This window comes from Pholcus phalangioides, unplaced genomic scaffold, assembly GCF_987345545.1.
Source record: "Pholcus phalangioides strain wild (caught in Gottingen) unplaced genomic scaffold, Ppha-v1.0 ptg000042l_1, whole genome shotgun sequence".
Taxonomy (NCBI): Eukaryota; Metazoa; Arthropoda; class Arachnida; order Araneae; family Pholcidae; genus Pholcus; species Pholcus phalangioides.
Window position 1 is genome coordinate 349983 of NW_028301628.1, and position 20362 is coordinate 370344.

A 20362-nucleotide genomic window follows, 5' to 3' on the forward strand; every position below is an offset into this window, starting at 1 on the left:
GACAAGTAAAAAAATCCCGACGGTACCAATATTCTAGCGCGACAAGTAAAAAATCCCGACGGTATCGATGTTCTAGCCTAGCACAGTACCCAATATTCTATCCCAACGGTACCGATGTTCTAGCCTGACAGTACTGATGTTCTAGACAGCAGAAAAAAACCCAGACAGCAAAAAACTGCCGTCGATACCAATATTCCAGCCGACAGCAAAAAATCCCAGCAGTATTCCAGCCCGAAAAAAAAAATCTGACATTACCAATAATTCTAGCCAGACAGCATAAAATCTCGACCATACCGATATCCCGACAGCTCATATATTGATAATATCGATATACTGATAACACGAAAGTATCGAAAAGCCCAGAATCTAACAATACCGAAATTACAACAGCCCAAAAAACCCAAACGCTACGGTACTGGGAAATCTCAACACGCCCAAATTCTGACAATACCGATAATCACAACGCTTCGAAAATCCCGATAGCCGAAAATGAGGAAATACCGATATCCTGGCAGCCGCTATACTTTGAGGGAACAGTGAAAAAAATGAACTAAATTGGGGAAATTTAGTTTTCCGGATTTCCGGTAATATACCAGGATGTTTAGTTGTTGGATGTTGATCGGTACTGTGTGGCTATTGGGATTTTGACTTGTGGGGATTTCGATATTGTCGGACTGTTGAAATTTCTGTATTGTCAGACCGTGGGAGTTTCGGCTTGTCGGGATTTTCGGCTGCCTGGATTTTGGTTTGTTGATGTTTCGGTATTTTATTCAGACTGCTGAGGTTTTTGGACCGTCAGGATTTCAGTATGTCGGAATTTTAATAGAGACAGGATTTTTTTTTTCTCCCTGGATTCTGGCTTGTTGAGATTCCATTACTGTCGGACAGGTGGAATTTCGGCCTTGGCGAGATTTTGATTTCTGGGGATTTTTTTGGCTGCCTGGTTATGGTAGGGTATTTATCATTTATCAGTATACTGTTGGACAGTTGGGATTCCGATATTTTCAGGGGGATTTGTCGGGATTTTTGGCTGCCCGGATTGTGGTTTGTCGGGATTTCGGTATTGTTGAATAATTGCAATTTCGGCTTGGGGATTTCATGCTGTTGGTATCTTTAATTTAATCGGCGTAGAATTTCTGTCGCGTTGGGGTTTTTTGGCCTGCGTGGATTCTAGCTTGTCGGGATTTCGATATGGTAAGATAGTGCAGATTGTGACTCGTCGGGATACCCACACTATTAAAATTCTCATCAACCCCCCCCCCCCAATTGATATTCTAGTGCTTGAAAAGTGATGATTACACGTAGTATGCCGTAATTTACTCACCAAAGGAAGAGTATTAGCAACTGGCTTCCTGGCCCTTCACTTATATTCGACACTCCCAGAATAACCATTACTTACCGTGGGAAATGACCATTGAATTATCATCGCGAAGTAGTTGCACGGCATTTGAATTTCTGAGCTTAAAAAGCAAATTATATCGATCCCCCGTGTCATCGTGAGTCATCGTAAATGACCCCTGGGTCACACACACACACACACACACACACACACACACACACACACACACACACACACACACACACACACACACACACACACTATCTTTCTAAGAATACAACCGTTTGTGATTGTGTTTAATGTATTCTGGGGAACCCGATATACCGCTTTTTAATGACAATACATACTACAATGGAATTCTGCTGCACGATTCCAAAATCCAACTGTTCTCCAGTTTTCCGATTCACCCCCTAAGAGATCGCGTGACCACTTCAATCACGTGTCTGGACATCATTACATTAAAAAAAAAGAAAAATTAGGAGGATCTATGGTCACAGAGAATGAGATTTCCTTCCTGGCGCCCGGATGCCCAATTAGGGGGAGGGCGGGGATGGTCTCATGTGCAATACAAGCATGGCTGTGGGGATTCCGTCACCATGGTCATCGTCAAACGGGGTGGGGGGAACAGTACGTACGGTAATGACAAAAAAACTCTGTCCTACGCTGGGCCCACAGAATGCCTTGGAAAAACGTGGTACATATTTCTCCCACTGGAACAATTTGGCAAGGCAGAGGCGTAACCTGGCTGTCCACAGCTCCCATTTAGTCAAATAGTCTGATAAGTCGGTTTACTTTTGTTTGAAATGCATGCATTTTTTGACAGCTGTGTACCTTCAAAAGGAAGGGGATGCTCTCGACGGGAATCCGGAAAATTCGCTTTCGACCTGGTGAGTTACTGATAGAATGACCGACCTGGTTAGTCAGTGATAGAATGAGTGACCTAGTTAGTGAGTGAGTGAGTGAGTGACAGCGTGAGCGACCAAGTGATTGAGTGAGCAACCTACTGAGTTGATGATAAAATCAGTTACCTTGTGAGTGAATTACAAAGTGAGTGAGTGATCAAGCAACCAACCGACCTACCCAGGGAGTGGTCGAGCGACGTAGTAAGCGGCACTGTGAGAAAGTGAGTGACCTTGTGAGTGAGTGGGAGAGGGAGAGCGATTCTATTATTCATTCGCTCACTCGTTCACTTCTTCACTCGATCATTCATTCAATCTTGTCGAATTGTTGTCTGTGAATTTTCCGGACACGGTTTGTGGCACCCCCAGCGCAATTCCCAGGTGCTTTGACGGCACCATGAAATGCCTTAGCTTGCCTTATATGACTAGGTTCAACGTAATTCAATCCCCGGAATATCTCAAGGCACCCCCTGACCGATTCGGCACAACGTCTTTTGGCTACTCCAATACGAATACCCAAGAAAAATTTCCTACACGATCCACATTTTCCACGTCGGAAAGACGTCCCGCCCTCGCACATCGTTCATTACGACAAGATATACAAGAATAACATCTGGAAGAAAAATAAAATATGTTTTATTACACGGACAAACATCGTTGCCATATCGACGTTGACGTCACAGGGGCCGGCCCGTCGTCCAATACGCACACTCTTATTTCACTTTCCTAACGGCGCCTATCTTTTGTCTGATGGTAATTCGAGCGCTGCCTGTAGATCGTTAAAGAACAATATTCCACCCACCAGCACGTCGTCTACTCCAAAGGAACTACGTGATTCGCCGGGTAGGACCCTCCACCCCCACCCAAACTAATCAATTAAAAAAAAATCTAAATGCAATGCATACCGCTTATGTGTCATTCTCAGGCCACCGGGGCTAATGGTCTGCCGTCCTCGATGGCGGGGACGGCACCCCTCCAACCAGTCATTTTAATACATCAAATCCGATACGTTCTTGTGATTCGAGAATGAAAGTTCGGGTGTAAAGACAAAACGCTTAAAACAAGCACGGTAAAAAATGCCTGAAATAGGCGCAGTAAAAATGCTTGAAATGGGAGTAAAAAATGCTTGAAATGTGTGGTAGGCACGGTAAAAAAGCTTAGAATAGACACTGCAAAAATGATCGAAATATCCGTGGTAAAAATGATTGAAATATCCGTGGTAAAAATGATTGAAATATCCGTGGTTAAAGTGCCTGAAATAGGCTCAGTATAAAAATGCCTGAAGAATGCGCGGTAAAAATGCTTGACTTAGACATGATAAAAATAGGCGTTGAAATAGGCGTTGTAAAATGCATGAAATAGGCGCGATAAAAATGCTTGAAATAGACATGATAAAAATGCTTAAAATAAGCACGGTAAAAGAGCAAAATAATATGGAAAAAAAAAGTCTGTCCCGTAAAATACGGGTCGGTCAAACGAACTTACACAATTCACTCCCCCCCCCCCCCTCGTCACATCGTCCCGGATCCATGCCTGGCCCTTTCTGGTATCCTCTCAAAATATTTGAAACTTAGAAGGATCAGAGCTGCATCTCTGAAAATATTACCAGAAGAACGGATTACTACTACTACTACTACAACATCATTATGCGGAAAGGAGACTCTGAAATTCGAAAATAAAAACCGAGCAAATGTCGAAATACGCAAAAAAGGCATTTATGGCATTTTGTCTGAACTTCCTTCTGCTTCAGTCATTAACACAGTGGTGTGTGTCTCCCTCTCCCTATCAAAATTATATAAATGGGGGAGGGGGCGAAGCCTAATGATTCCTTGCTGTACATGTACGCGCTCATACCGGACCATTAGCCTCATGCCATACTCTTCTAAGGTCCGTGTACAGACACTTACACAGAGTAATTGCTTTGATGTAACAACATTTATCTCTAGTAGAAAGTTCAAAAACTATCCTGTAATTGGCAAAGGATCCAGCAGCAGCCCTTTTTTTCCCCCATTTTGGTCCAATTTCCGAACGGGAATTGTGTGTATCGTTATTTCTAATCAAAGAACAATTTAATCCGCACCAGGCAACAACTGCAGGAAGAGGGGGATGTCGATCCATGGATCTGGATTATCGCCAAGATCCAGAAAATTTCCGATTAGATGGAATTTCTCATATAACCACTCCCTTTATGGATGTACTTCTGCAGCAGGGGGCTCTTCAACGTATGGCCCGCGAGCCACATGTGGACCTCGGAGCTCGACGATTGTATTAGAAAAAAAAAGTCGAATCGAAGAAGAACGCATCCCCCCCCCTCTTTAATTTCGAAATCAGTGACAGGAAGAAATAATTTCGAAATCAAGCAACGGAGACAGAAATCATTTTTCAGAATCCATGAAAGCAATAATTTCAGAATCAGTGAAATTCGTTTCAAAATCACTTAAAAAAAACCGTTCCAGGATCCGTGAAAGGAATAATTTCAGAAGTAGTGAAAGAAATCATTTCGAAATCACTGAAAATGAATCATTTCAGAATCGATGAAAGGAATAGTTTCAGAATCACTGACAGATTTTAATTTCAGAATCACTGACAGATTTTCATTTCAGAATCACTGACAGATTTTAATTTCAGAATCACTGACAGATTTTAATTTCAGAATCACTGACAGATTTTAATTTCAGAATCACTGAAATCACAAAATGAATAATTTCAGAATCGATGAGAGGAATAATTTTCAGAATCAGTGACGGAAATCATTTCAAAATCACTGAGAGAATCATTTCAGAATCACTGAAAGAATCATTTCAGAATCACTGAAAGAATCATTTCAGAATCATTGAAAGAAGCATTTCAGAATCAGTGACTGAAATAATTTCAAAATCACTGACGGAAATCATTTCAGAATCACTGAAAGAATCATTCCAGAATCACTGAAAGAAGCATTTCAGAATCACTGAAATCACTGAAAGAAGCATTTTAGAATCACTGAAATCACTGAAAGAAGCATTTCAGAATCACTGAAATCACTGAAAGAAGCATTTCAGAATCACTGAAATCACTGAAAGAAGCATTTCAGAATCACTGAAATCACTGAAAGAAGCATTTCAGAATCACTGAAATCACTGAAAGAAGCATTTCAGAATCACTGAAATCACAAAAAGAATAATTTCGAAATCGATGAAAGGAATAATTTAAGAATCAGTGAAAGAATTAAATTCAGAATCCATGAAAGAGGAATAATTTTGGAATCAGTGAAAGAAATCGTTTCAATCACTGAAAGAAATCGTTCCAGAATCGATGAAAGAATCATTTTAGAATCACTGAAATCACTGAAAGAATAATTTCAGAATCACTGGAAGAAGTAATTCTTGAATTAAGTAAAAAAAACAGCAAAAAGTATTTTCCGAATTACTTGAAAGAAATGCTTTCAGAGCAAATAAAAATTCTCAATTTTTGTGGGCCCATGATTCTTCCAAGAATTATAAACATCGTCGCAGTACATTATGACTTGGTGTGGTGGCCCGCGGGCTTCATCAGAAGTCCTAATTTGGCCCTCAATTTATGAAAGGCTGTGAAGCATTCCCCCCCCCCTCCCTGTTCTACAGCCTAGGATTATGTCAGACAAAAAAAAAACAACTTCCAATATGTTTATAACGTCGCGAGTCAGGTTTTTAATATAGACACTGGCAGAGTGTCAATACGTGAAGGAAGGCGTATGTGTGTGTTGATTCAGACATACACATATGGGATCAGGTTTAAATTGGATAAAGGGACGCGGGCAACACCTTGTTTTCGATGGCACCCTTCCAGAATGGGGTTTTTTTTTTCCCTAACAACCGTTAGGGAGCGCGATACTATCTCGTAGGAAATCAAAGAAGGAAGAGGAAGGGAATATCAATTACGCAACTGAATTTAGTCATTCTCTACATACGCCGCTGACTTGATGAAGATTGATGTGGGTGTTAATCTTTCGTTGAAGACGTGTAACCCTCGAAGAGAAATATGGAGGAAGTGAACAAAATGTGGACTGGCTGCTGCTTGGAGGAGCACCGATGGCGTCCTGGGACACAATATAGATACCCCGCGCAGGACGATTCACGGAAAATTCACAGACAACGATTCACCGCCACGCATTTTACCCATGGTAAAATTCACCGATAAGCGAAAAATTACCCTGAAAAAATTCACCGACAACAGTTCGTCACCAGTGAATCAGTGAACGGCTGATTGAACAAGTGAGTGAATATGTGAGCGAGCGAGTGAGCGATCAAGTGAGTGGGTGACCGAGTAAGCGACCGTATGGGAGATTAATTTATTGGGGTGAGGGGAGCGGCCGAGTGAGCGATTGAATGACCCTTATGACTGATCAAGTGACTGGGCGTGTGACCGAGTAAGTGAATAACCGTATTAATTATCGAGAGAGCGGGTGAGCTACCGAGTGAGTCGTATGAGAGACCAACTGCAGTTCAAAGTCGTATTCTGTGATGGTATGAGAGACCAAGTATTGGTCCAAGGGACCAAGGTAAGTGAGCGATTTAGTGAATGTATGAATGAACCTGTGAATTGGTGAGTGAGCTAGTGACAGCGTGAGTCTGCGATTGAGTGAATCAATGGCGATATGACTGACCAAATGGGTGGGTGAGTGACTGTATAAGTGATTCACTAGCCTGCTCACTCACCTGCTCCTCTCACTATTGTCAGCTCGTTGATGAATTGTTTATTAGTGAATTTTGCTATCGGGGTGAATTGTTATGCCGGTGAATTACGCGACAGTGAATTTTTCCGCGGTGAATTGTTGGGAATGAATTTCCTCGCACACAGTGCAGGGCAACCAGATCTAGGAGCCGGGATCTACGCAATAGATTTTGACTATTTCCTAGGATTTTTCCCTGGCCCATTTATCTGAGGGGTAGGACAGCACTGCAGTGCCCCCACCAAATCCAGCAAAACAAGCACTGCCGTAATATCCTTTTCTGGAATCAACTTGAGGTACTTTTAAGACCCCCATATCTCTGTATTGAAGTCGCTTAGAGACTTGAAACTTCACACACACATCCAGAGTGTTTTTTCACTTTTTTTTTTTATCATTTGTAGTTCTTGAGAGATTTGAATCTCTCAAGAACTGAATTTGAAGCTGCATTATTTTGACAGTGACCGACTCACTCACCGATCATCAAAATTCTCAAGCACTTCTAGCAGGCAAATGATGCAAACCATAGCTGAAATTGTTCAAAATTTGCCGAGGACGGGGGAGGAAAAAAAGGGTTTTTATACATACATTGAACAGTGGTGTTGGTTGGATGCTGTGCCAGTCTTATACAGGGTGGACAAAAAGTCCGTAGAAACTATAAAAATTCATTAAACCGGGAAAACAACCGAAATAAAAACGGTTTGCAGGGTTAGCATCGCTAGGTCACGGGGATTTTTTTAAGACGAAAAAAAAAACCCTATAAAAACAGCCGATAGGTGTCTCTGGTGCGAGCGACTTCGGTGGAAATATGCAAATGAGACGGTTATAAGGACTTGCGGTCCTAAATCCGCAACCAGTTCACCGTTTCAAACCGTGTATGTGTGTGCCTGCTGCACTCTGCCGTTGCTGGATTTGTGACTCGCCTGCAATGTGTTATCCCATGCGGTGGTGGTCATGTGGAACACATATTGCTCTAATGAACGATTTGGAGGCATTCTGTTAGTTATTTGCGTATCTTATCTTTGACTTTTGTACGTCAGTGCCACCTATCGGCTGTTTTTTTTTCCTGTCTTAAAAAAATTCCCGTGACCTAGCGATGCTAACCCTGCAAACCGTTTTTTATTTCGGTTATTTTTCCGGTTTTCATTCATTTTTGAAGTTTCTACGGACTTTTTGCCCACCCTGTACAATAATAAGTCACGCATATCATCTTTGCCCACACAAATTTAGTAAATATTAGCAATTCAACTGAGCTGCGATGAAAAACCTGGCCATATTTTTAAAAGTAGGGTCGGGGCAAAAAAATTACTCGAATATCCTTCAAAATGCGGATTCTGCGATCACCATGGCAAAAAGGCCTTCTAACTCGCGTGTACTTGGTATTGTATTGGTGAAACAATATACAAAACGTAACTTGAAAAAAAAGTAAATAAAACAGTGCCCAAAACGTACGCAACGTCAAAAAAAGAGAACTGCGGCACTTTTACAAAAAGAAGTGAAATTCCATCAAAAACATTTCATGTAAAATATGAAGCCAAGTCTCGTCCCCCGCGCGAGCGAAGCAGCGTGTAACAGCTAGTAGAAAATAATCAGGGAGCTCAACATTAGGAAGACCACGGAAACCTAATTAAAAATCAGATTGTAGTGTGACAACGGAAATTAAATCATAAGCAAGCGAAGAAAAATATGTCCACGAGCGCCGCATTGTAGACATCACCAAAACAGAGTACAGTAAAACGCCTTCTTAACGGACGCCCGTCAGATGTGGTCACCCCTCTTATACGACTAAATAATTTCGTTTTGCATAACAAAAGTATGCATTTCAAACACCTGATTAACTGTCATACCTCTTACGAAGTTTTTTGTCCCGCTAGTGCGTGCAAGAGAGGTTTACTGTATTAGGAAGACCACGGTAACCTAGTAAAAAACGCAACACTTTCTTCATAATTGAGCTCTGTTCGTAGTCGTACAATTTGAAAACTAAGACATTCTGGTCCGCGAGCATGGACAATTTGCTTACACTTTAGTCCCTGGCAGCCTCTATGACCATAAGCCTATGGGCCACACTAACAGCCCCTCTAGCTTATGGGCCCAAACGGCCACTTTCACTCTAGTTTGAAAGGCTCGATATAGTCACCTACGGACCAGGATATTTTTCACGCAAGCCACTCTTTCATCATAACGAAAGTAGCCGTCCAAGCCCGTAAACAGTTACAGGAATTCTCACTCTGCAAAGTGATGGGCTTGCACTTAGAGTTCAGTCCGCACTTTGTTAAAGCAAGTCTAACAGCGGCTTAGCTTCGACAACGTTAACTTTAAATCGCTTAGCGCAATTACATACGCTCTTTACACTCTTCCGTATTTGACACTCTGACCCCCATAACTACTTTCGAAGTTCGTATCATCATCCATTCCGATTAACTCACTTTCCTCCTTGCCCCTCCCCTCCCCCCCTATCCTCCCATAACTTAGTTGCCGATAAGATACCTTCAGGTCGATCTTCATTTTGATAGATGCAGGCCGTTCACTTGTGAAATTTTGTTCCGATGTCCTGTTTGTGTTACGTATCTGCTTCGCTTTAAGCTAAGGGTTTTGAACCCGTAGCCCGCGGGCTTTCGGTCACCCGCCGATGGCATTTTAATGGCCCGCCAAGACACTGATTAGTGAAAAATGAAATCGGCATTCTACTATCGGAAAGTATGAATTATTAATTCTCATTCATTTTGGGCATTTTCTAATCGCGCGAACAGTTGGTATATCTATTCACAAAACTGTCCACGAGATGCGGTTCCACACTTAAGTGATCCCCGGCACAGTTCCAGAGCTTTTCAGCAGCAAGTTTTCAAACCAATGAAGAACACCCCCCCCCCCCACTCTCCTAAAAGTTGAACATCCTTGCTCTCTAGAGTAGAGGTCTAACTCGTGGTAATATACATAGAAAGTCAGGGAGCTAAATATTAGGAAGACCACAGGAACCTAATTAAGAGACAAGAACATCGTATTGTAGAGTGACCACGGAAAACAAATCATGAACACGAGAATAAAAATGACCATGAGAGCAACATTGTAGAAATCACCAAAACAGAGTATTAGGAAGATCACGGTAACCTAGTAAATGTGCCATTTCCTTTTCAACTTCGCTGTCACATCCACTCGGCCCTGGACGACGAAATTCCAAAACTTCGACAGCCCCTTCCGTTCCAGCCCGCGAACCTCAAGGCTTCGCCTTTACTGACAACCTCTTCCATCTTCCGGCGAGCGTAGACAGCCGCTATGACTCTAGTTTGAAGGCTCGGTATAGACGCTTTCGGACCTGCTACAACTACTTTCACGCAAGTCGCCGGCAGAGTCATCACAGTCTACGGCCTGGACGGCCACATCCGTTCTTAAGTTGCGGAGATTCTCGCTCTGCATCTTCGAAGTGATGGGCTTGCACTTCAGTATGCACTTTGTTAGAGCAACTCTAACAGTGGCTTTACTGCCACAACCTCAAATAATCGCTTAGCACAATTACATGCGTGCTTTACACTCCTCTGTACTTGACACTCTGCCCCCATAGCTGCTTCTAAAGTTTGCATCATCATCATTCATTCCGATTCACTCACTCTCCTCCTTCTACCCCCCCCCCCCAACTTTAGCTACCGATAAGCCAACATCGGATCGATTTTCAATTTTGGCAGATTCCGATCCCTCACTCATGAAATTTTGTTCCCATGTTTCTGTGTTACGGGTATCCTTCGCTTTACTCTAGGGGTTTTCACCAAGTGGCCCACCGAGACACAGTGAAAAATGAAATGGAAACTATGATCATAATTCTCATTCATTTCGGGCATTCTTTCTTATCGTGCGAACAGTTGGTATATCTGCTCACAAAAGTGTCCACGAGATGTGGTTCCACATCACTCAAGTGGCCCGCAGCACATTCGTAAATCGTTCGAGTGATCCGTGGCACATTTTCAAACCGATGAATTGTGGTCCCGCAATCGGGTGCGGTAGCCCAGGTCGATAAGGTACTCGCCCAAAGTACTAAAGGATGTGCAGAGGTGTCGCGAGTTCGATACCCAGTTCGCTCTTGTCAGAAAACTTTCCTGACACAGACAACAAAAAACGGCGACATGACCACAGAAAAAAATTACTACCGGAGGGAGTCCCACATCGAGGGGGTTAAAGCACCAACCTCTTCAATGAAAGGCTGCAGTTGGCAATAAATTGTAGGTCCCGGACTAGTTAGCTCTCGTGTGCAGAAAATGATGTGGTGCGACAAAAATGATCAATGAAATGTTTCCCGCACTCTCTTAAATGTTGAGCATCCTTGCTTTAGAGTGAGGGGGGTCTTTAACCCGTCGCACGCGGGTCACTGGTGAAGAGGTTTTGGTGGCCCGCCAAGACACCGATTATTGAGACATGAAATCAGCATTCCACTACCTGAAACTACGATCGTAACTCTCATTCATTTTGAACATTCTTTCTTCATAAAGATTTCAGCCAAGGGGGTTCTGACGCAGAATGTGTGGTTGCATGGGGGAGGGGTTAAGCAGGAAGCCCCAAAAATAAGTCCCGCACGGGTAGAGAGTCCGTCTCGAACCACTCTGGTAGATTGTTGATTACTTTCTTGTTTCTGGTATCACGGTAAAGCCTCAAGTTTTCTCAACATCTCCGTTGTCGAGGTATGGCTCAAAAGTGTGATGTGAATTTTTACTGTGTGTAGTTACTAAAACTTCTGGACTAAACTAAAGTCTACGCTGCCGCCCCCTTACAACCTGTCGCCCGGCTGCACCATACCCCTTGCAATTTCACTTAAGCCGCCCCTGATTTTGATATCTTGTGATTCTGTGATTCGTTCACTCCCCTTATTAAATGTGTCCCTCATAACTTCATGGAAATATCGATGTGGGGCCCTAAGATGCGAAATGTTGAAGACCCTCCCCCCACTCTAGAGATAATTTATGCTGCATCAGCATGAAACATGCTAAAACGAAAAATCCACTTCCTTTTCAGATAAAACTCAGAACCATGCAGTGAAGAAAGCTTTCAAAGGAAGAGAATAGAGATATGAAGTAACTGCATATGCGTGTGTGAAGCACTTCTCTCAAAGCGTAGGCACGTACGTCGCATCTAGGCGCGTTCGCTGTAACTTAGGAAAGAATTAAATCCAATTACTTTCCAAGTGTGTGCGCTCGAGACCTAATGGACATTTCTTAAGAAAAATGAGACAGAGAGAGGGCACTCCCTCCCTCTCTCGAGAAAGATAGAGTTGATATCATTCCTAAAAGACAACAATAACGTCAACAGAAGTGGGGGAGGGGGGGGGGAAATAACAAACGGAACGACACGAGACATTCTTTAATGGCTTCCTCAATCATAAGAAACAACAACAAAAAATTTCATCTAGTTAGTTACACAAATTCCCGCTAGGCACCGAACCCTCCATTAACATTGTTGTTTCAAATGGTCAGTCCGAACCGGTGTTTCTCAACTCTGTGGTCGTGGGATATTACTAACATGGGGGGGGGGGGGCGTGGCAAGTGATTAAGATGGAAGTGGGGCACATAGAGCTGTGGAGAAATGGAGCTTTCAAGCGAAATGTGGCGAGGAGAAAATATGACTATTTTAAGAAAATCCAGTGTCCGTAGAACGAGGGTCGTATTTACCCATAAAGCCCATTCGGGCAGGGCCGCAGGTATAAACGAAAATTTACTCTGCTGCCCGGGGCCGGTATGCATTTTAGCAGCTCCCCCCCCCCTTTGTGTATAACTGAAAAAGAGCAAACTCGCCACTCCACGCCCCCCCCCCCCACTTTCTGGTACTGTGCCCGGGGCACTAGATTCCCGGACTTCCCTAGTTGCGGTTGTGCATTCGGGAATAACACGTGGCTCCATGAGAAAATCTGGTAATATGATTTTCGAGTGTAAGTATGTAAATGTGTAAGCTGTATTTCAAGCTTCAAGCTGTACCCACAAGAACGAAAAAAAAAAGCGCACTTAAGTCCAGCGCAGGGTAGGCACGGAGCCAAGTTGATGTGTTGGGAGGGTTGAATTGTTCCTTATATTTTACACAAAAATATTTTTCCCCCAGAATTCGGCTTTTGGAAGAGATGGTAACCTTTCCCCCCCTCATAGGCGCCTGTTTGAGTCCCCTCCCCCAATAACTAATGAATATACAATATAAGCACCGCTCTCTCTGTCCTGTGAATAAGGGCTTCAGTTCCGTGCAACTTTCAGCTCCCTCAATTTTTTCTTCATATTTTCCCACCACTCCATCGGAATCCGTGCCTGGTGGCCAGGGTTCCAGACAGGACCACCAGACCAACTGTGACCATCGCTCTGTTTCTCCTAGGGGAATATAAACTGGTCCGCGTCTCAGGAGACGTGAGCCATGGTGGAAAAATCCAACCACATCCAAGACCAACCACACAGAGCCACAACTGGTGGGAGAATCAGGCGGGGTCAGGTGTCCCGGGTGCCATACAAGGAGGCCCAAATTTTCCCCTCAACATTGTAAGGGGAGCGCTACAATGAGAGCTTTTTCTGACTAAGCATCTAATGGTGGCCTTGGTTCTAGAGATCCAGATTGTTGACTAAAATCCAATTCAATAAGTGGAATGGATCTCACTACTGGATGAGGAGGGGGGGGGGTTAGGGTCTCTGGATAAAAAGGGGGGGGGCGCAAGGGGAAAATATGGTCCAAATGGGGGGGGGTGCATGGGCTGACAAACGTTGAGAGACACTGTTATAATATTCAAGGCTAAATATGTAACTATGCAAGTTACGACTTCTCCAGCTTCCAAAAGAATCGTGAGTAGGGGGGCCCTCCAAAACATCACTCTGCTCAGGGGCCTGTTTCTCATAAGTTCGGGCCATCGACAGATATGAATTTTCGGGTGCCCCTTATATATATAGTGTTCTTTGAGGCAGAGAGACGTGGGGGAGGGGAGAGAGAGTTCCATGCTTATAATTCAAAAGGCAGTCAATTTCGGGGCACTGAAAATTTGTGGACCTTAGGCACGTGCCCCATTTGCCATCTGTGAAACGGGCCTTGTGGGGGGGGGGGAGAATCTCGATGTTTACACGGCCCTGCGTAGAACACCCACAAGAAGCAGGGTCTGTTTATCATGAGTTCGTCTCTGGGCAAATATCAATTTGTTGGAGAACCCTTTCATACAGAAAGAGGCGTAAGTAAGTGGGGGGAGCATTAGGACTGTCCCCTAAAATTAAAAAAATGGTAGCCCATTATGGGGCCCTGGAATGGGCCACCCCCGTTGCCCATGCGAGTTCTAGCTAGAACTCCGGCTAGGCTCTGAACTTTCAGAGAGATTGATATAAAATTTATAGTCATCAAGAATTTTATAAATAAGGTATTTATAAAATTCTTGTTGACTATAAATTTACTCAAATCGATTCAATAAATGAAAAGGTTGATGGCGGGGGACCCTATATAAGACAGGGGGGACACTAGAAGAAAATGTGGGGGTTAAAAGATTAAAAAAATGCTGGTCCAATCAAGATCCGAACATGTCAAAATAGTAGGAAAAACTCCCGGTGGTCTCCTGCAAGGCTCTGTTTTGGGTCCTTACCACAAAATATCAACATGAATTTCTTTTAAATTAATTGTTAAAATTATCATTGAAAAGAGAACACTGTTCGCACTGTAATCGTTTATATCGAAAACGGGTCTAAAAGTCATTGTTTGAGAATGATTATAGTAAGAAAAACGAGCACTGCGATCTTTTGTCTAATAGTTTAATACTTGTGGAAACCACTGTTGGAAAAATAATTGCAAAAAATACCATTCTTTATTTTGAAGATTGGTCTTAAAAACATTGTTTTGCGAATGATTGTAGGGAAAAACTATCGTTTCCACCACACAATCCTTTCTTTATGAGGAGGATGGTTCTAAAAACCTTTTTTGCGGTAATAATTGTGAAGAACGACCCTTTGCTGCAATCATGTGTATCGAAGGAAGTCAATTGTGCCGGAGTGATTGCATAAAAAATATTTATTTGTACCACGATACTCTATTCAAGATGGTTGAAAAGTCACTGTTGCCGGAATGATTATAAAAAAATTTTTTATTTGCATCACGATGCTCTGTCAAAGGTGGCTGAAAAGACATTGTTGCTGGAATGATGCAGAAATGAAAAAAAATGAAAATGAATGAAATGAAAAAAAAATGTGTGTGTGTGTGAAAGCAAGCTTCCCCAAAAAAGGGACAATGGTAAATGATGAGTTAAATTCATTGTTGTCGGAACGATAGCAGAAAAGACCCATATTTGCATTACGATGCTCTGTTAAAGATGGTTGAAAAGTCACTGTTGCCACGGAATGATTAAAGAAAAAAAATTGTTTACATCACATACGGACGCTCTGTTAAAGATGGTTGCAAAGCCACTGTTGCTGGAATAATTGCGGAAAAGACCTATATTTCTCATCACGATGCCCTGTAATAGTTGAAAAGAAACTGTTACCGGAATGATAAAAAAAAAATTGCTTACATCACGATGCTCTGTCGAAGATGACAGAAAAGATATTGTTGCTGGGATGATGAAGAAAATTTGGTCCCAAGATACCCACGGGACGTAAAAGGTAAAAAAAGCACTGGTGCAAACCAAAATTCGAACCCGTCAAAACAGTAGGAAAAACTCTCAGCGGTCTCCCACAAGGCTCTGTTTTCGGCCCTTACCTCAAAATTTCAACCCCAAATTTCTTGAAAAAATTAAATGCCTATTAATTTTTTTGTTAAAAAATTAGAATATAATTATTAGAATAATTTTTTTTTCCGAAACTAAATTCACCTGATAAAGTAATTATGAGAGTAATAATGACAATGAAGACATTTTACCCTCTGACCTTTTCCAAGACAGAGCGAGATTCCGTCTCGGTGGATGGATTTAGGAAAACAATTCGAAAGATGTTCTCATAACACTTACCTCCGTCGATGAACATGAGCAAGGAGAAAACGATGGCCAAAAATGAACACTTCCATGGACAGGACATCATCGACGATGACGGCCAGCTGATCAGATAAAACCGAAACATCGCTTGACCGAGCCTTGGATAATGCAGTTTCAAACACCACGGGGGAAAAAAAAACCCCTCAAAACCCAGCGCAGCTCTCTTTAACTCAGCGACCTTATTTTCCGGCTGCAATCGCCGGACTGACTGGATTTCGGGGAGAGTTTCTCATCCCGTTTTTTTAGTTTTGGTTACTTTTGGCGGGATATCGGAATCTCGAAAAGTCGCCAAATCTTACAAAAGAGAGAGGAGATGAAATTATGAGGTAAAATTAATTTGGCTACATTAATTGCTTCCGCGTTCGTTCTCTCGTTGCCGTTAGCAAAAATTGTGTGCGTCGCGAGGATTTTAATTTTTTTTTTAACAATGTCTATATCGAGATGTTAATGATGGTTTTCTTCCCAACAATACTTTTTGCTGTAATATATATTACTTTTGGGGCCGTTCAAGTATTGCGTCTGCAAATTTTTAGCCATTTTCCCCCCGGCAGCAAAACTCTGACCCCTCCCTCCCTTGTCAGCAAAATTTCGTCAGCACTGCCCCCTACCTCCTAACGCGTATTGGTGGGATCAGAAACGTACGCGGGAGGGGAGACGGGGGAGGGGGATGGTGCAACATCAAGTTAAAATTATTATAATTGAACATATAGTATTCTGTCTATGTATTATGCAGAATTTGATATCGTGGAAATGGATTTTTCTAATTGACTTTTATTTTGTGTAAATATAACTCGTTCTTTTCATATGATCATTTGATTAAATATTAAATGCTATTGAAATTTAACTGATTCTTTCTTTTCATGAGTCATCGTTTTATATCATTACTAGCTATAATACCCGGCGCTGCCCGGGTTTTCTTCAATGAGGCTTTTTTGGATCACGTGATATCTCCCTCTTTTTTTCTTGAGGGACATACAAACCGCGTCCAAGTTAACCAATATGGCGACCTGCGCGATTCATGAAATAAACAAATCTAGATTTACACAGAAACGTAGAAATGAATATATATTTTTCTTTTTTTAAGGGGCGCTAGGTATTTCGATCCCCCCCCCCTTGAACTTCAAGTTATCCATCTGTCTGTTCCAGCTTCCAAAAATCCTTAGTTAAAGCTTTGGAATTTTTTCGATGCACTTTTCACGGGCTCATAACTAATTTTAAAATATCCTAACCCACATGAATTTATGCAAATAAATATCAAAAGAGACAATATGGAGACATTAATTTTCATACTTGAGAAGATATTCGAGCAATATCATTGATTTCATTTATATCCAACTCAAAAGTATAGGTTTGGCTAATTACTCCATATTTAATCTCCTGGGCTTCGTATCTCTCTAAGCGAACTGAATATTTCAAAAATCGAGAATTAAATACAATTTTTAAAATTATTGATGGGGCGGAAAATCCCACTAATTTCCGCATTTCTACAGTAAAATCGACAATTTTAGCACTAATTTCTATGAGGATCACCCTTTTCCTGACTCTCAAAGCGATGCTGATGATGATTATGACGTCTATTCAAAAAACCTCATTACTGGGAGTATTGAAAATGTGGCAAACCATTATAAAGGCATAAACTATCATACATATACTAACAGGATTAAAGAAGTGACAAACCGTTGTAAAGGCATATACACGTCTGAAACGCATTGCTAGGGAACCACGGTAACCAAAGTAAACGTTCGGAAAGTGCCCAAAAACCATTGTTGCTGGACAGTTTTTTGCCCGTTTAGGGCATTTGCCCTGGTCTGGCGAAATTTTAAAGTAGCCTATCGTTGAAGTCGGGTCCCATTTGGTATGTATGCAAAATTTGGCGACGATCGATCTAAAATTGTAGATTTGTATAGAAAACATACACACACACACACACACAGAAATTCAATTTTATATATATACTAGGGGGGCTCTGCCCCCCTGCCGCCTTTGGCGGCTAACCCCCCCCCCCCACTTCTCTCCCGGACATATCTTGTTTATTTCATCCCACTTCATCAGCGTGCTATGGAAAAGGTGAAAGGGACGTGTGAAAGCACCAGCCTACTGAAGAAGCGAATTTTAATGAAAATAATAATAAAGCAACAAAAAACAAATGAGATTCATCAAGTATCCTCAGAAAACTTCCCCATGGGGGTCCCCAGATTCAATTCGCTGAATTTCAGTGGGGCCCCACACTGGATATTTCTTGGGCTACCGATGTGTTGCAAATTTTACAATGTTAAACCACAAAAATCAATGAGATACATTCAGGGGCACCGAATTACAACCTGCCAACATTTCCATGAAGCCCTGACCTGCAAGCTTGTCGGACACCCCCCTGTGAGAATTTTTCATTTTTATCAATTTTACAACGAATAAAATCCAGGGCCCCACATCCAGTAGCGGGGACACAATACGCAGATTTTTAGTGGGGTCCCAGACTGGCTATATCTCGGGTTTCGGCTGTGGCAAATTCTACAACAGAAAAGAAAGAGATTCATCCAGGGCCCCCAAAATCAAACCTGTAAACATGGGGTCCCCCGACTTGGAAGCTTGATGGTCATCCCCCGGTGCGAGTGCCATGAAAAATTTCCATTTGTATTCGTTTTACCAACGAATAAAATCCAGGGCCCCCAACCAATTACCCGGGACACCAATTCGCATACTTTTGGTGGGGCCCCAGACTGGCTTTATCTCGGGCTTCCGCTGTTGCGAATTCTACAACAGAAAAGAATGAGATTCATCCAGGCCCCCCAAAATCAAACCTGTAAACATGGGCCCCCCCGACTTGGAAGCTTGTTGGTCATCCCCCGGTGCGAGTGCCATGAAAAATTTTCATTTGTATTCGTTTTACCAACGAATAAAATCCAGGGCCCCAAAATGAAACCTGTAAACATGGGGCCCCCGACTTGGAAGCTTGTCGGTCATCCCCCGGAGTGAGTGCCATGAAAAATTTTCATTTGTATTCGTTTTACCAACGAATAAAATCCAGGGCCCCAACCAATTACCCGGGACACCAATTCGCATACTTTTGGTGGGGCCCCAGACTGGCTATATCTCGGGTTTCGGCTGTTGCGAATTCTACAACAGAAAAGAATGAGATTCATCCAGGGCCCCCAAAATCAAACCTGTAAACATGGGGCCCCCCGACTTGGAAGCTTGTCGGTCATCCCCCGGTGCGAGTGCCATGAAAAATTTTCATTTGTATTCGTTTTACCAACGAATAAAATCCAGGGCCCCCAAAATGAAACCTGTAAACATAGGGCCCCCGACTTGGAAGCTTGTCGGTCATCCCCCGGAGCGAGTGCCATGAAAAATTTTCATTTGTATTCGTTTTACAAATACATACAAATACAACGCCACAACAGGCAAATTGCCCAACGAGTTGGCTGACTTAAGAACATCACGGATCCCCGAGCCATTTTTTGGAGGCCCTACCCACTACTACTACACCACACATGAATCCCCCAACGAATCGGTACATGCGGGAATGTGCGTGTAGTGAAACCTGACGTGAAGTTTTGTTGTTTCTCTGTAATGCTTGTTATGTGTAGTGCTGCCATCTGCCACTAGTTTTTCTAACTATGAGTGAAGTGTTATGATTGAATGATTTATCGTTGTAGGACTGTTGCTCTCTGTGGCGAGACTTTTTAACGGGGAGATCGGCTCGCATTTGCGCCTTGAAGTTGGGAACCACAGAAAACCAACTTCAGCCGACCACAACGAATAAAATCCAGGGCCCCCAAAATGAAACCTGTAAACATGGGGCCCCCGACTTGGAAGCTTGTTGGTCAACCCCCGGTGCGAGTGCCATGAAAAATTTTCATTTGTATTCGTTTTACCAACGAATAAAATCCAGGGCCCCCAACCAATTACCCGGGACACCAATTCGCATACTTTTGGTGGGGCCCCAGACTGGCTTTATCTCGGGCTTCCGCTGTTGCGAATTCTACAACAGAAAAGAATGAGATTCATCCAGGCCCCCCAAAATCAAACCTGTAAACATGGGCCCCCCGACTTGGAAGCTTGTTGGTCATCCCCCGGTGCGAGTGCCATGAAAAATTTTCATTTGTATTCGTTTTACCAACGAATAAAATCCAGGGCCCCCAACCAATTACCCGGGACACCAATTCGCATACTTTTTGTGGGGCCCCAGACTGGCTATATCTCGGGTTTCGGCTGTTGAGAATTCTACAACAGAAAAGAATGAGATTCATCCAGGGCCCCCAAAATCAAACCTGTAAACATGGGGCCCCCTGACTTGGAAGCTTGTCAGTCATCCCCCGGTGCGAGTGCCATGAAAAATTTTCATTTGTATTCGTTTTACCAACGAATAAAATCCAGGGCCCCCAAAATGAAACCTGTAAACATAGGGCCCCCGACTTGGAAGCTTGTCGGTCATCCCCCGGAGCGAGTGCCATGAAAAATTTTCATTTGTATTCGTTTTACCAACG

At 42.8% G+C, this 20362-nt stretch overlaps 1 protein-coding gene across 1 annotated transcript in view; it reads right to left on the reverse strand.

Annotated features, from left to right (window-relative positions):
- The window catches only part of LOC149063836 (uncharacterized), a 33607-nt gene extending 17531 nt beyond the window's left edge, over nucleotides 1-16076 (reverse strand). Inside the window, exon 1 of the mRNA XM_089255015.1 lies at nucleotides 15852-16076. Within this exon, the coding sequence (XP_089111141.1) occupies nucleotides 15852-15960 (109 nt within the window). The 5' untranslated portion in view covers nucleotides 15961-16076. The remainder of the gene's footprint in view (nucleotides 1-15851) is intronic.
- Between the last annotated feature and the right edge of the window lie 4286 nt (nucleotides 16077-20362).